The following is a 17,815-nucleotide window of genomic DNA, read 5'->3' on the forward strand; positions in this document are numbered from 1 at the left end:
AGATGATTTCCATCCTTCTGGTTTAATGTCAGGTTTATGATAACTCCTGACCGGACAAGCAATGAAACAAAGGGATTTCAGGGACTAACACTGAAGACGAACAGTAGGGCTTCGCATGGCTCACTCAGTTCGACCACGGGTCTAGCAATCCGGAGGTCTCGGATTCGGATGGAATCTCACTTTCTTTGTTCATGTTCATACACACATATTTATGTAATTATCATTTTGCCCGAAGAAGGCTCAGCCTTCATAGATTGATCCAGATAAATACATTATTGGATTCTTTAAGAAATGTGTCCTATGAAAATTCGACAATGCATAGTGGGTTTAATAATCAAAACATTAAAAAACGTGGTTTTGCGCATTTCTTTTTGTTTCTAGAAAGTTCTCCGATAACTCCTTGGAAAACGTGAAACTGGGAACTGACTTCCTAGTGCATAGACAATGTGAGGTAGTGCATGGTCAGTTTATTCTTTTTCCTTCTCCAACGTGATCAAGAACATATAAACGTACAAAGTGAATAAGTAATAAAAAACAGGGTACATTGTACTTTTTATAAGGTACAATGTACGCAAATTAAATTTCACTATTTGCCATTGCCTTATATATTGTGACATCTCTCTCCGCCACTACTTTCCTTTGCCGAAGGATTGAGCATCGAAGCTATCATCGCCATAGCGATAGGGGGCGCTATCTTTGTCCTGGTCGTGATTCTCGTAGCTGCGTGCTGCTGTTACGTCATCATCTTTGCTGACGCCTCCGAGAAGGCGGAGAAGGCCGCGGAGAAGGTCGATCGCCAGAGGCGCAGAAGGCGGGAGAGGCTGCTGAGGCGTCTCCATCGACCCAAGAGAGCCCCGCCCAATCTCAGCGCACCCCTCATACCAGCTCCGTCCCCAGTGGTAAGGAAGAGATTCCAGCCAGCCTGTCCTTTATGGAATCTTTCATCATTTTTTTCTTTTATTTTGTTCTTTTTGCATGATATTCTTTCCTAGTTACAATACCATTTTGGAAAGAAACCTTGACTTGCGTTGCAAGGCTAGGTTTTAGTTTTAATACTATTGCTCGTTGAGGAGTATTGGCCTTTAGTATTAAAGCGTTGTTAATCAATGCCTACATGTCAATTAAATTGTTTCTGGCATGCATCCTTATAGTATTATGCTTACTTTGCTTGTTTACCCCTTTGATTAAGAGATATATGCAATCTTTATTTTTGTGTTCATAAATCATATGCATACTGTTTGTGTGTAAGCATGTCTTTATCTGTATATCACTGCTTTAACTCTGCAACTGGATTCTCCCTATAAATTTCTCAAGTATCATCATCAACAAAAAAAAAAAAAAATACAATGCAGTCACGTCACACTTGTTAAATATTCATGGCGCCCTCTTTGTCCTGTATATGCCAGGATGATTTCCAGTTTGCCAACGGTGTCTTTGTCCATGAGATCAACGAGACTCAACACAAGACCAAGACCAAGGGTCCCTCCTTCCTACACGAGGGTCAAAATGGCTTCCCGCCACCACCCCCTCCACTGCTGTTCCCGTCCCCTCCCCAGAGCCCCGCCTTCCAATTCCAACACGAGAAGAATGCTGCACACGTGAGTGTATATAGGTCATGTGACTTTTGGTCTCTATTAATAGATCTCTTAATTTGTGAAAGAAGATTCGATTTTGAGATTCTTGGTGCGAGATGATCATGTGTGGTCGTCAAACAAAAGTGGAAAGTGGCAACGTCTTGGAAGCTTTGGAGAAATAAATAGATAGATACATGTAGCTAGCTAGATAGATAGACATATGGATATAGAAATAGATAGATAAATATATGGATATATATATAGATAGAATATGGTGATGGATAGATGGATAGATAGATAGATAGATATATAGATAGATAGATGGATAGATATATAGATAGATAGATGGATAGATGGATAGATAGATGGATAGGTAAATGAATAGATGGATAGATGGATAGATAGATAGATGGATGGATGACAGATGGATGGATAGATGGATGGTTAGATAGGTAGATAGATAGATGATAGATAGAGGAATAGATAACTGGATGGATAGTTAGATGGATAAATAGATAGATGGATATATAAATAGATATGGAGAGAGAGAAAGAAAAACAAAGTTGTTGACCTTCCATTCTTTCATGATTTTGTTGATTTTTATAAACCTGCAGAACACACACATACGAACACCCCGACACATAATACTTCACCAGTTACATCTCAATCCACAAAGAAAAAAGTTTAACACGCTGTGATAAAAATTGATGTCTACCTAGACATTTTGAAACATACAGTGACAATGCAAACAATGCAAAAATGGTAGTAACTCTTTTTTTATCCTCCCCGAATCTACTCTAGTCTCCAACTGCAGGTAGAAAGCAGAAGGCAAAAGGGAGAGGCCCAAAGTTTAATGCTGACAAACCTGAAGGAGTGAGTATACCAAGATGATATAATCATATTTGACTGCACCAAAAATTATCTGTGATACCTGTTGCTATACTTCTAAAGGACAGGTTTGTATGTGTATGTGTGTGCGTGTGTGTGTGTGCGTATGTGTGTTTTAGTATGGGCATCCTTACACAAGCTTGAGGGTGTGGTGCTTTCAAAGTTTCAAGGCTGTTATTGCAAACGCTAATTTGACTTACTTTCGTGTTTTATTTTGCTCAATAAATGGCCTAGATTGGCCTCGTTCAATCAAGACCAACATGCATAGTTCGATTCCTGATGAAACTATGACATAACAATGCCCAGTCTTGTAGTACAATTTGGCATAAATATCAATGCACCTCAATTATCCACTGCAAATCCACAGGAAAAAAATGCTTTCTGCATTACTGAAGATTTAAATATTATTATGTAACAAGACAGTCTCCTCATATATTTGTCAGAAACAGGATTATGATTGGGTCGAAATGAATATGATACCTTGCGATAATTTGTTAATCGTGAAAGTGAAAGAGCTATAGTGGATGTAATATTGGTCTTATTTTCACTCTTCCAAAGTGTTCATTAAACAGCAAGTTGATATGCAAGACATGAAAGCCTGCACCCATCACATTGTCCTGAAAGTGACTTAACAGTAGTTTTGAGCCATTGGGTGTCACATTGAGCCATGTGTGAAGAGAGAACAACAAAATATCTTTAATGTGTTTAGTGTTTCTGTCTTCATTCTAAGTCCAAAATGTGCAAACTGTTATGTTTTGAAATTTGATTGATCATTAATTTAGATATTACTTTTGCAATGCAAGCCTTCACTGACAATGATTTTCATTTCAAATATCTAGTAGAGAGGTGGCCTTGATTTTGTGGTGCACGGGAAATAGGTCTAGATGGGGTCATCCCACTAGACCGACACCCACGAGTCATACAGCCCACAAGTTCGACATTGAAAACAGGTTCATGAATCATACAGCTCACAAGTCATACAGCCCATGAAATCGACACTAGGCAAATAAAGCCCAGTGAGTTCGACATCAAGTAAAAACTGCCCACAAGTTTGACAGATGCAACGAGGGGCTTAATGTGTGGGTCTCGTGGGCCTTGATAGCTTATAGTGTCAAACTAATGGGCTGTATGACTTGTGAGCTGTATGACTCGTGGGCTGTATGACCCGTGGGTGTCGGTCTCGTGACGTGCACCCAATGATATAAGGGCGTGTCTGGTGTAGTTTTGAACTTTGAGTTGTAGAAACAGAAAAAAAAACCGAATCAGACACACTAGAAAGATAAACAGTTCTGTTCAAACATATTTTTGTCTCATCAGGAGAGAGTGACCTTGCAGAGGAACTTGGAAGAAAAATATCTCAGGAAGCAACAGAAGCAGGCCAAGGTGCGTTATCCCAGAGAGTTCTCTTTCATTCTGACAGACACAAGCATTCGTTTCCCTGTAGCATTCCTTTTTTTAGCGAGCTATCACACTCACTGTACAGAACTACAAACAAACAAACAGCAAATACTCAAACAAACAAACAAACAAATATATTACACATCAATAGATGATTGTTATCACTGCGATTCATGCAAAATATTGTACGTCATATTGGCCGCTCTGATTAAGTTGTGCTGTGGAATACAAGAAGGCATTCGTTGTATTTTGTGTAAATTTCTGTAAATGTTGAGCAGTGAACTACTTCAAGCTGGAAGCAACTACATGCTGCTTATTGGCAGATCAGAAATGATAATTTATATCAGCAGACCTCTGTTCACTTATCTGAATGGCTGCAGTAGTATGGGCTATTTGTGCATAGAGTCAGGAGAGACGATTTAATGGAAAACTTTTGTCATTTTTCAGCATGAATGTTGTCACTTTCAAGTAAAAGCAGTGGTCTATAAAATAAACTATCTTGGCTATAGAGTCAAAGTTCCATGAGAAGCGTAGCAACTAACAATTAATTCTGAGTTTTAATATTCTATTTTTCTTTCCATCAATCTGCATTGATTGAACCTGTGGAATTGATGCAATGATGGTATACTATAGGCCTACATGTACATGTATCTTTCTTCATTGGTTACATGTGTCATTATCATGATATTTTGATCTATATTCTCTCATTTTTCCCTAAAAATATCAGCATGGAACTGAGAAGAAGAAAAGAGAGAAGGGCCCGTCATTCCATGGAAATGATAATCCAGAGCCTGTAAGTATCAAAAATTCTTGATGATGAAATATTTTGCTTATTCAAATAACTAACTCATGATATTCTCAGAAAACCTCACCAATTGAGTACATTCCACTGTCTCTCTGTACTCTGTAGTTTAGTTCATATCTCTCATGCCTTCTGTTCTCTCTCTCTCTCTCTTATATATATATATATATATATATATATATATATATATATATATATATATATATATATATGTATATATATATATATATATATATATATATATATATTTCTATATATATCTTTTAGTATTGATTTCTGAACAACTGAAAAGACCTGCCATGTTTAGATGTATACATTAATATCTAACATTGATTTCTCAACAGTTTGTCCTCGTTATTCTTAAATTCAAGAGAGAAGTAATCCTTAGAAACAAGCCACAATGTGAATTTGAAGAAATCAAATAATGGTAATTGTGATGAGAATGATGATATTGATGTTGATGATGACAATTATAACAAGAATGATGATGATGATTATGGTAATAATAATCAGAATCATATAAATTATTTTTATTACTTCTCCTGTTTTCTTGATAATTTTCAGGTGCTGGAGATGAAACAGAGAATGTTCCACGAGTTCAGCTATTGACACCGTGGTTGATTATCAACAAGCAGCAAAGAAATAGTTTCAACATGATGGGACTGTAGGCCCTATTTTTATATTTTAGTGGACGTGCCTATTCTGGAGTGATCCATTGGGGAATGGGGAGGTTGGAGGGAGGGACATGAGGGACTGGGAAACAGGTTTATTGAATTACAACTCTGATTGGCTTGGGTGTATTAAGCTGAGGAAGAAATATAATCACCCTTTTGAGTCAGAATACAGTTGCCTGGTAATTACGACGGGCTTATCAATACTAGATAAAGTTCAAGGCAAATAGCACTTCTATGAATTTGTACTGTGGTTATTTCCAATCCGCTTCTGTTAATTACCAGTGCATGATTATTCTCTTGAAATGAAGGAATTGCAAATACAGCACACACCCCTGACTGGTAGTCAATATCTCTGTCATAAAAGATATGAGGACTGACAGGGAGCAAACATACAAAAATGTTCCTTTTCACAGGATTGACCTGCTATTGATGGAGGTGAAAAGTCACTAGAAAAAAAAAGTTTGAGGGTATACTACTTCAACCATAGACTCCTACATACCACTCTAAAAAGGCTTTGTTATACAGATGTGTTCTTCTCCTTATGTTTGCTTGTACGTATATTTTTTTTTTTGCCATTTAAGGGATTGGCCATAACGGTAAAGAATTCTTACCAATGAAGAAATTGACACATGATGATATGGTTTTGATTGTTTTTTTTTTTGTGAAACCACTAATGAATATGGAAGAGCAAACAATACTATAAAGAGGAATTCAAAGTTTATTTGGTGAAAACAAGTTTGAAGTGGCTGAGATATCCAGAATCATAGTAAAACAAAATGGTTCTGATACCTTTTATTAGGACCTCTATGGTTTAGAAATCTCGGCCATTTCAAAACCAATTTTCATTAAATAAACTTTGAATAACTCTTAGAATTGTATGCTCTTTCATATTTCGTGAGAGGTTTCTCATTACCTCACAAAAAGTTGGGCCTGAAGCCCATCAGCCAAAACTATATTATCTCTTTAAGTACTGTTTTCACTCTGTTCAAGCTCCTTTTTCCAATATCTTCACAGTAATTGCATGATGAAGATAATATTCTTAAAAAATTACAATACTGGTATTATATAATTCATAAAGTGTTTTGATTAATTGCATTTTTTGTAGTTTAATTAAAAATGAAAAGTAGGTACATACATCAAGTCTCGGTAATTTGAAAATTTGATTTATTTTTCTCACTTGAATTTTTGAATAAAAAATACCTTTGTAATCAACGTAAGTATTATGTGTACTGTTGAAATTCTTCAATACACTATTGTTCACACAGGGAGGTGAATTTCTGCAGAACAGTTATGAATTTGCAAATGCGTGAGCTGAGTGAGCTGGTGATGTCATCTCACAATTTTCGATTCATCATTTACAGAAAACTAATGAAAAATCCTTGTTTCTGTTATCAAATTGTAAAACGTGATGTCATTCCTGGTTGACTAACTTCAGAGTAATGGTGTTGGATATACATACATGTATATTAGGATTTGAGACTGGGGTGTAATTATGTTTGAATGACAAACTGGAAGTTTCAAAATTGTATGTGCAAACTATATAACAAGTTGTGAGGGGATGACATCATCACTTCACTATTTGCATATTCGTTTTGACTGTCAAAAAACTGTTTCCTGAAAAATCAGCGAAACTTCAAAACGTCATAACTTCCTTATTTTTCATCCGATTTTGATTAAATTTTCCTTGCTGTGTTACAAAAATTCTACTCTTTCTTTTCAGACCGACTTTCAGGTGCACTGGAATTTCCCTTTAAGACCTAGTACTTAAGTAATGTGGGTATTCATCTTGGGGCGGTCCAATTATATTGATCTTCATTCGTTGCCCACTGGTGTACATTCTAAAACCACAAATATTGCCCATGAGCGAATATGTACAGCGAGGCATGTATGCTTATCGGTAACAGTCAACTCGCGTCTAGATTCTTCGGCTGCGTTTGTACTTACACAGAGATCAATGATTAAAGGGATCGTATAGTTTTGGTTGAGACATCATTTCAGGTTTCTAACATTTTTTGGTGAGATAATGAGAAACCTCTTTATGAAATATGAAAGAGCATGTAATTCCACGAGGAATGCAACGTTTATTTGATAAAAATTGGTTTTGAAATGGCTGAGATATCCAAAACAGAGCGATTCTAATAAAGTGTGAGACCCACATTTGATTACGATCGCTTTTTAAATATTTTTTTTTTTGCGTGGATGTTTCAGTCATTCCAAACCCGATTTTCATCAAATAAACTCTGAATTCCTCTTAAAATGGTATGCTCTGTACTATTTCATAAGCGTGTTCTTGGTATCTCGCAAAAAGTTAAGAGCCCGATTCTCATCTCCACCAATACTGTACAATCCCTTTAAAGCTAAACATGATTCATTGCAGGGATTCTCCAACATACCCATGTTGGGTCAGCCTTGCCACTCCATGGTATCCCCACACTACTGATCACCCTTCAAAGGGAACGCAAACCCAAAGAGAAATGTGGATTGAGTAAAAGCATTAACATTAGTAGAACACATCAGTGAAAGTTCAAGGAAAATCCGACAATCGATGCAAAAGTTAGGAATTTTTAAAGTTTTGGTGTTGGAACTGCTGGATGAGGAGACTACTAGAGGTTATGACGTATGAGTGGACATATATAAGGAAAATATAAAAGGAATTCCACAAAAATTCACTTTTCTAGCAAAATGAAAGAGTACTTGACTAACCGCTTTCAGTAAGCAGGGGGAATAAGTGCTACCCCCAACATATGTCAGTATCAAGTTGATGGAATGTGTAATTTTCATGAAAAATGAATTTTGATTGAATCCCTTTATATTTTCTTTATATTGTAGTCCACTCGTACATCATAACCTCTAGTAGTCTCCTTACCCACCAGTTCCAACACCAACACTTTAAAAATTCATAACTTTTGCATCGATTGCCCGATTTTCCTCAAACTTTCACTGATGTGTTCTACTGTTGCTGCTTCCATTCAATCCACATTGCTCTTTGGGTTTGCGTTCCCTTTAAAGGGATTGTATGGTTTTGTATGAGACCGAACTTCAGATTTCTAACATTTTTTGGTGAGATAATGTCTTACGAAATGTGAAAGAGAATGTACTTTCAAGGGGAATTCAATGTTTATTTGATGAAAATTGCTTTTGAAATGGGTGAGATAACGGTATCCAAAAGAAAGCAATCGTAATAAAAGGTGGGTCCCACCTTTTATTAGGATTGCTTTGTTTTGGATATCTCGCCCATTTCAAATGCAAAATAATGAGAAATGTGAGATATCCAAAACGAGGCAATCCTAATAAAAGGTGGGACCCACCTTTTATTATGATTGCTTTGTTTTACTTTGTTTTTTTATGTCTCGGCCATTCCAAAACCAATTTTCATCAAATAAACTTTGAATTCCTCTACGAATGGTATGCTCTGTACTATTTAATAAGTGATTTCTTGGTATCCCCAGAAAAAAAAGAAGCTAAAGCCCAATACTAATTTCCACCGATACTATACCATCCCTTTAATACTTAACAATGGATGTTTCCAACAACCGGTAGTTTCCCCAAATTTGCTTAACATACCAACAGCGTTACAACCTGTAAATGTACGATATGAACAAGTAACAATCTGTAGATACAAATTTCAAGGATGGAAGGGGAGCAAGGTATGAAAGAAAAGGTCAAGACACAGAAAGTCAAGAAAATGGAACCAATTTTATTTGTTTTTTTCTGTAAATGCAGATATAATTTATTATGTGATTTTCAATCCAAGATTATGTACAACCCTAAGAGCCCGATACAATAAAATCATTTAAACTGTTCAAAAGTCACAGAGCACCAAAAAATGTCTTGATAAAAACCTCCACCATTTTTAGATGAGCAAAACTTATCATCAAATGAACACTTTTGCAAAGAAATAAAATACACACATATACAGAGCAGTTGCATTATCAGCTATTAAAAAGCAAAGCCTGCTTTGACAAACAAACAAACAAACAAACTCGTCAGCACACCAACATATTTGTGATGATTCTATTGTATAACTACAACATGGTACCATGAATTTAGAATTAATGTAATCAGTCAGATCCTTGGCAGACCCCCAAATGGGGCTTTGACATTCTAATTGATCCTTCAAAGAATCATAAATCAAGATCTTCAGTGTGCAATGGTATTTCATGGTTTACACTGTAGTACTGTCCAGTTTAGAAGTACAATCTGATCTTGGTTAAAGGCACATAGACCCGGTGGTTTAGTTGATTGCGTACGTGGGCGGACAGCGCAAGTTTCCTTTGCTTTGACCCATTTCCATGAGTCCGTAAAAGTCTGGTCCACTGCAATCAGTAGTTCGATCACAGTTCGGCTCATAATTCAGTTGATGATGACAACTTTAGCAAACTTCTTCTGTGACATCATACTGAGAAGCCTGCACCCTGGCATCACAACAGACTGCATGATGCGCAGAGAAGACAACAAAGGCAACGTTACCCAGTGACACCTACGTGATTTACTCTTGATGACAGCTCAACTTTGGTAATCTTTCTATCAATGCTAACAGTGATCGGCACTATCATCCAACAGCACCCCCACAACTACCGGGTCTACGTACCTTTAAAATACAAGTGAATATATGTGGAGCCATCACTCTGCAAGGATCTCTCTATTATCCCAACATGGACTGGCACACAACTGTCTTTGCATTTTTAGTGCGAAATACTGTTACTAGGAGGAAACGAACACTGACCAAGAGGAATACAGCTGTATGTATTCCCACTCACATTAATTTTATTTCAACATTATTTGAGTTAGGGAACATGCAAATATTATGCGAAATTATTGCAGTGAAAAGCAAATAAACAATGCCTGATGTACATTATATCCCTATCACAACAAGAATGTCATGCTTGAGAGTACGGTGTTTCACTAAACCAAGAACATTCGCAGCATGATTGAAACTTTCATGAATTTGAGCCAAACGTCATTTTCACGGCTCGAAACCTTAATGTGAATTGCCTCTGGCATTTAATGTATTGTGTAGACGAGAACTTTCACATAATATGCATTTTACTTTCGCTCATCTTGGCTCCTGACAAAGTTTGAGAAAGTTTCGTGCACACAAAAGTTTTTGGATTTACAGTATCGAGATGGACACTGGTCCTGACATGGCGGATTATTAACTGAGGTTGGAATGTAATGAAAGTGAATCCCATAGCAAGTGCTTCTTGGCTCTCATGGAGCATGAACCAATAGGACAGATGTTAGCTCATGACATCATTAAATTTGCATGTTTAATTTGCATATGTGTTTGCAACCATTATCACTGTCGAGTGAATACATGAAAAACTCACTCTGATAATTATTCTACATCTTTTAAGAATGTCTGATTTCAAAGAAAACTTCTAGCATTCTGTTCACGAGAGTTTTTACTTCCCTTTTCAAATTTACTGTTAAAGTGGATATTTTTGCAGTGTAGAAATTTCCTTAAAATCAGGAGCAGATTCCAAAGACACCTCAAATGCCCAATCTAGCCCCTCTCACCTTAAAATTGTTCACAATATGGAATGTTGCCATGACGCATGGTTTTCAACTCACATACTCACGACACGAGGTTAAACAGGAATTTCAAGCCGAGCATTTTCTACTACTGTATAATGGACTTAACAAAACTGTCAAAATCAAATTTATCTTGGGACAAAATGACACAGAAAAACAATTTTAAAGGGCATTTGAAGTAGACTCTACAGTGGAACCTTGCTTTAAAATGGTATGATATAATAAAACATTCTTATAATATGGTGATTTTGTAGGTCGAAACTCTATGAATTGAATATGCCCTACAAATGTATTTCTTTGTTTTTGTATCTTGATTTAGTGGGAAACATGACATAAAAAGGTAATTGTCATAGTTTTGAGGTCCTTGTTATAACAAGGTTCTCATTATGGCAAGGTTCTCCAATAATGGGTCAAGGCAATATAAAATCAGAAACACTTCAGTGGAGGATAGAAATACATGTACATGTGGACATACAACACTGCTACCTTGGAATGAACTCCTCAATGATTCCTCACTGAAAGTTTTCCTTTTCAATGGATTCACAAGTTGGCATATTATCTCCTGATTAGTCACATTTTCACAACAACTGAATCCTCTGTCATACTGAGCTACTGGTAGTGATGTCATACTATCAGTTGTTGGTTTTTTATTCTGCATAATACACTTAACTAGTGCATGCATGAATATCTTGTAATCTTAATTGGAAAATGGCTGTAAAGAGAGCAACTCAGTTCATGGATTGAGACCATTGATTATGCCTGTCAAGTCAAAGTGAGTACATTAGGTTCTTTCACACCAGATAAATAAAACCTGTCATCAGAATTTCACAAGATTGCAGAGACTCCAATCCCCAGCACCTTCTGATCTGGAGATTCTCCCGCCTGAAACCCCTAGCAAAAGGGAGACTCCAAGATGATGTGCGCGAAGCCCAGAATTCCTTGCGGCCGGGGTCCAGTCTAGGGTTCTAGATGCTCTCTCATGCTATCTAAGGCTTATTTTGCAACATACGATATGGCAATAAGTAAGAAATCCTTTCCAACGGGAGACACAGAGCCAGGGCGGGAGAAATTAAATCTCAAGCGGGAGAATGGGAAATTTTGCAAAAATGGGCTTTCGGCGGGAGATCTCCCGTCGAAAGCGGGAGAGTTGGAGTCTCTGAGATTGTAAATAAATCAGCTCTGGGCCTGCCCATTTCAAGAATTAAGAAACAATTCTGAATGGACATCAACAACTGGATCATGCCAGAAAAAAAAAAATAAAAAAAAATCACAAATTATGAATGACAAGTTACGATCCCCTCAGTGAAAAAGTTAATGGCCTTCAAATCCACCAAACTATCAATTAGTTAACGTATGAAAAAGGCAAACATTACGATGTTGCTTCTGTACATTCAATACAATGACTGTGTTGCTGTCGGTGTTTATGTATTGTACACGCCGAATATTTCACGAGGTTTTTATTTTCGCGAATTTTGTGAGTCAAGTGCTATTCGCGAAATTAAAGACACGCAAAAATATTGACTCTGATCCCGATGTGGATGTGACGTACGCATGTACATTTCTCCGTTCAATACAAGACTCGACGATCCCGAATTTAACAACTCGCGAAATCGTCGGGAATTCCCGATTTGCAAAAATTTAGACTCGGGAAATATATGGCGTATACAGTATAAGATAGGAAGATTGCTAACAACAACATAAAAACTGCACACAAAACAACAGAAATAACATTTAGCACATGATATTTGCGAAACCATAAAGAAAAGCAACATGGGGAATAATGTACTTTGAGTAAATCAAAAATAAAAAATCTCTTCCATTTTATAGCATCTCTTTATATACACATACATCACTTTCTTTTTGCTTTTTTTTTTGCTGATACACAAGTACACAGCCCTATATTTGAACATTCAAGGCAAAAAACGATGCATTTTTCTCACAAAATAAAAAGTTTAACAGCACTTTAGGCACATTTTTTTTTTTTTGCTTGCAAAGTATAAATCTTTCACCATTGACTTTTATATTTTCTTACAACATATTGCGTATGATAGGTGTCTATGCCATGTCTTGAGCACTACTTGAAACATTGTACCATACTACAGATTCCCCTCCAGTCTCCTAATGTGCAATATTTTCTTCACTATTTACTGTCCACAATTGTGCACACAAACTGGAAATTTCTGTCATTTCTGAGAAACTCCATAGTCGCCATCGTCAGCATCAACAGGCTGCCTGATGGAAATCTAAAGAGCCCCAAGAAGATTTTGTAGAATACTGTAAAAGTGGAAATTATAACGGTGTTGAAATTTTTGCGCATTTCACGCAACCAGAAGCTAGCGCGATAATAAAAACACGCGAAAATTTCTACCATACGTCCCAGCAGTTGATGTCTTGACACTGCGGAATTAAAAACACGCGAAACTCTTCTTACCCGGCCAAGCGCGAAAAATTAGTCGCGCGAAAATATCCACTTTTACAGTAGCAGAAAACTCACTGAAAAACCTTGCTCTCTTACTAGTCTCATAACATATGATCAAAAAAAAGAAAAAAAGGAGAAAATCACAATGTTTATGCTAACAACATCAGCACAGGTCTTTGTATTTTTACTTCATATGGTGGTCAGTGGCTGTCGAGATTTTTTTTTACAACTACATTGTATACTTTTTTTCTGATTAACATGATCCGGTAACATGCAGGACATTTGAATATCAGTATCACTCAAGCATTCCAAAGTCATCTGAACACTACTTCTTCTCCAAGTACTGTTTGCTATACTGAGTTTCGGGGTCCAAGTGTGACGTACTCATATTCAAGTTTTCACATTTTTGGACAAGAGTTCTTCTACACTGAGGCAAAACACACACACACAATCTGTTAGCACAAGGCTTTGCAGTACATACAGGTTTGAGTCTTTTTTTTTTAACCCGATACAGTTTCAAAGACTTATACTAAAGGTTTGTAAATGCTTTCTTGATAACATATTTTCCAGAAAACGCTCAAGGTGGTTCACATTTTGGCTGTGCTTAAATTCTCGATTTTTAACAACATCAAGACTTTTAGTTAAAACCTGCAGATAACAAAGGTCATCATGACCACACATGCATGTGGGGCTCACTCCCTTTGTAACAGGTCGCCATAACAACGCCCAAAGGTTACCTAGCAACAACAGTTAAAGGGAAGGCGTACTATATTCCAGATGTAAGAAACGGTATCAACAGGGCTGCTATCATGAATGGCTCATCACTATGCAAGACTGATGAACTTAAAATGTGCTGGAATACTGCACTGGCTGAAAGTGTAAATGGGGGAAAAAAGACTTCTTGGGTAAAAATCTTTTCTCATGGTGTAAACAAACACATAAGTCTGTATTTGGTCCTCAAAATGTGACTGCTGCAAAACATTTTTTTTTTTTTTCACTGACGATACTGATAAAAGCAAAGCGACTGTGAAGAAAATGCAATAACGACAGAATAGATAGATAGATCACATTGACAGATAACTGAACAAATAAATAAATATAATAGATTAATAGATAAATAAATATATAACTGAATAAAGATATAAATAAATAGACAAGCTAAAAATGTCATCCCAGAAACAGTATGTTGTACCATCCTCTCTAAAATTTACTTGCCACAATGAACACCAATATAATGGGAACAGTGCTGCCTATTAGAGTACCTGGTAACACCTGTGTTGGATGCCATCTAAAGAACAAAATCTCCATGGTAACTGCATTTGCATCATTGCTTACTCATGGATGAAATTCACTCATCATTAAAGAAGGCTTCTATGTTTGTCAGCACAGAAAGCCCTGATATAAAATAATCATTGTAATACTGTTATCTCCCATCACGTTTCTGGCACTCTTCATTCATGATTAACAGAATCTTTACACAGACAGAGAAGATCTGTGGGAGAAGGGTCCATCACAGGGGGGTGTTCATCGATATAGTCAGTGCTGACAAGTTGTCAGCGCTGACTATTTCAGTAAAATCCTTGGTTTTGATTGGTTGAGATGCTCTGGTCACTGACTGTTACTATGGTAATTGTCTGTGACTGACAACTTGTCAGCGCTGACAACTTTGGTGAAACGGTGCCCAGAATTAAGAGAGAAGATACCTATTAGATCAGTGTGACTTTACCCTTATGTTAGTCCTACTTCATTGCAATTCTTGCTGAAATCAAAGGATAACATTGGCTGATAACAAGGTGTTTAATAGCATTTCTTAATGTCTGAATGTCATTTGAGCACAAAGGCCAAAATCCCAGACAAAATAGGACTTTTCAGAGTACTGTAAATGCAGAAATATTAACATTACATTAATTTTCATGCATTTCACACTACATAAGGCTAGCATGAATTGTAAAACCTGCACAAATACCATTCTGATTTTCAATGCATATTTTAAGTGGGCTGAATTGTGTACTGCGTCAGCTGACTACACATTGTACAGTAGTATCCCGCGTGTGAGTATAAGTGTGTGTGTATGTGTTCTAGTATGATGTACTAGCACTTCATAGCTGATGTCACTAACAAAGTTGACAAGTCTGTTCCCTCTCCAAATGTTACTAGCATGTGAAGTTTGAGCAGTACATCATTTTTTTTGTGCATGGAAACATCAAATCAAATTCCATCTTTTTTCGTGTACTGCACGAAAACACACGAGTGAGCTATTGCGTAGTGCGAATTCAAGCAGCTACGAATGTACTTATGAGGTGCTCAGTGCAAAACTTAAATAACATCAAAACAAGCATGTTTACAGTATTAAGCATCTGGTAGCAACATTACCAATACATTTTTTTCCCCCCACACTGCATGTTATAGAACTGCCTAGATGGTGGTAGATGCTACACTTTAGTTTTGATAACCCATTGATCTCATAGACATATATTTGGAGTTGCGAATGCATGAAGACTTCTCGCACACAGGGAGTGCGCATCTGTAGCTGACACACATATGCATACATACATGCGCTGTTGAATACCGAATGCTTTACAGATAATTGCTCAAATTCGGACTTCAAGAGAATATTGCGTATATGGTTATTCCATTACGAGGCAGCCATCAGCTGATCGGTGGCACTACGTTTGCTCCTGTGAAAATTGCTCCAGTCTTATTTTCTCCAAGGACTTCAATGGTTAGGGTTAGCGTTGTGATAGGGTTTCAGGTTTACTTTGATGTCAGGATTAGGGTTAGGGTTAGGGTTATTTTTGTGGGTACGTTTTACATTTGGCTTTAGCGTGCAGATATTTCATGGGAGAAATTGTCGCAGGAGCAGATGTCATGGAGCCCAGCTGATCACCTTTTGATTTTATGGATGTAATTGCTAGAATTTGCTTATATGGCTATTCTCTGCATGGATGGTCTTGGCCTGTCGTATTATGATGAGAAAAAAGAACTGTGCACACCTGATTACTTGCTTGTAAAAAGACCGAACAAATCGCAGTTGCTAGCTGTACATTTCATGTGTCGATGAGTCTGCGAGAAATGTTCTGAGCTCACCAGTGCATTGTGGGACTGTCTAGTTGCATAATATGTGGTATGGAAAGTTCAGGGAGTGGCAAACCCAGTTCCGTTGCCGCGAAATCTCGCAAGCAGCACAACCACTGATTCCATACAACCACGATATGAACAGGAAGACTGAGGCAGAAAACTCAGCATTGTAAAATACACTCTAAAGCATCATGTGTGCCAGACCTGGCATAGGGCCCCGTTTCATAAAACTTGTTATCAGTGACAAGTTGTCATAGTTTTATAAGCACTGAAATCCTTGCATCTGATTGGCTAAGAGCAAACTTGTCACAGAAATGTGGCAGTTGTCACTGATATCTACTAGTTTTATGAAACGGGACCCTGAACATTTCAAGTTGGGTCACTTGCATCAAAATAATGGACACAATGGGCTTAATAAATCCCTATGAAACACCAAGTGTGAATTACAGTTGAGCCAGCAGTGGACACCCCCCTTTTTTTTTACTGTCTCATTTGTATATTCATTGCACAACTCAGTCACAATGTAAATCGTTCTGGCTAGAATGCACAAAAGCAGTTTGAATCTCGTGGATTGATCATGCGAATTTGATTTTGATGTTGACACGTAGCATGCGGCAAGAAATATCCAAATATGAATAGTGTGCACTTTTCATGCTTAATTACTACCCATGATGTAAAGTTTAAAATCATGGACTTCCTTTCAATTGTTTTTGATATTCTGGTCTTTGCGTTAGCTCTGCAATGTGACAGTCGCAGTGAATACTGCAGTGTCACGTCATACAGTCTTCGCCTGGAATGAATACATAAAAACAGACAGTAACATAACAGAAAATATCGGGAATGTAGAAAACAAATACAAGTACGAGGCAGAGGAGTAAAGACCTTGGCTATGAATGAAAAATGCTTCCAGTCGGTTCTGTAATCAGGCTGGAAAAAGTAGCTGGACAATCAGCACAAACACCGCCTTCTTGGTGATGACCCTTTAAGAATTACCACCTCTGGAAGTTACCCAAAAGAACAAGTGAAATCCAAAGACAGTCGGCATAAGGCCAATTTTCATGCAACATTATTTTCTGCTAGGAATCGTTCAGTGGGGACAGTAGAGGGGTAACCACAGTGGGTTGAAGTGTCCTGGGGTGACCGTCCAGGAGACTGGTCAAGGGGAAACTGACCAGAAGATACTTTGTCCAAGAACGATTCACAACCGGAGCATTGCAAGGAATGGTCCGCATAATGGTACTTTCAGACACACCGAATTATCGTACATTCATATAACGTCTGGACATATGATGTATTGCTATGAGATCATTCATACTCAAACTCCCAAGACACAATAATCTTATGGCAGCATCAGATCTCGTGCACTGTCATGTTTCAAGGTAAGCCTGTGAATATTGGACAATATTTTCCCTTGCACAGTATGAAATTTGCGCGCCATGTGTACAGT

The 17,815-nt window shown here is 37.4% G+C and overlaps 1 protein-coding gene across 1 annotated transcript in view; it reads left to right on the forward strand.

Moving 5' to 3' along the window:
- Nucleotides 1-5,271, forward strand: part of LOC139731958 (hyalin-like) — a 30,569-nt gene extending 25,298 nt beyond the window's left edge. Inside the window, exons 18-23 of the mRNA XM_071642828.1 lie at nucleotides 649-899; nucleotides 1,407-1,598; nucleotides 2,376-2,447; nucleotides 3,780-3,845; nucleotides 4,588-4,653; nucleotides 5,227-5,271. Coding sequence (XP_071498929.1) covers nucleotides 649-899; nucleotides 1,407-1,598; nucleotides 2,376-2,447; nucleotides 3,780-3,845; nucleotides 4,588-4,653; nucleotides 5,227-5,271 — 692 coding nt within the window. The remainder of the gene's footprint in view (nucleotides 1-648; nucleotides 900-1,406; nucleotides 1,599-2,375; nucleotides 2,448-3,779; nucleotides 3,846-4,587; nucleotides 4,654-5,226) is intronic.
- The last annotated feature ends 12,544 nt before the right edge of the window (nucleotides 5,272-17,815 follow it).

This window comes from Diadema antillarum, unplaced genomic scaffold (genome assembly GCF_040938485.1).
Source record: "Diadema antillarum isolate AM-2024a unplaced genomic scaffold, OU_Dant_1.0 seq00000389_RagTag, whole genome shotgun sequence".
Lineage (NCBI taxonomy): Eukaryota > Metazoa > Echinodermata > Echinoidea > Diadematoida > Diadematidae > Diadema > Diadema antillarum.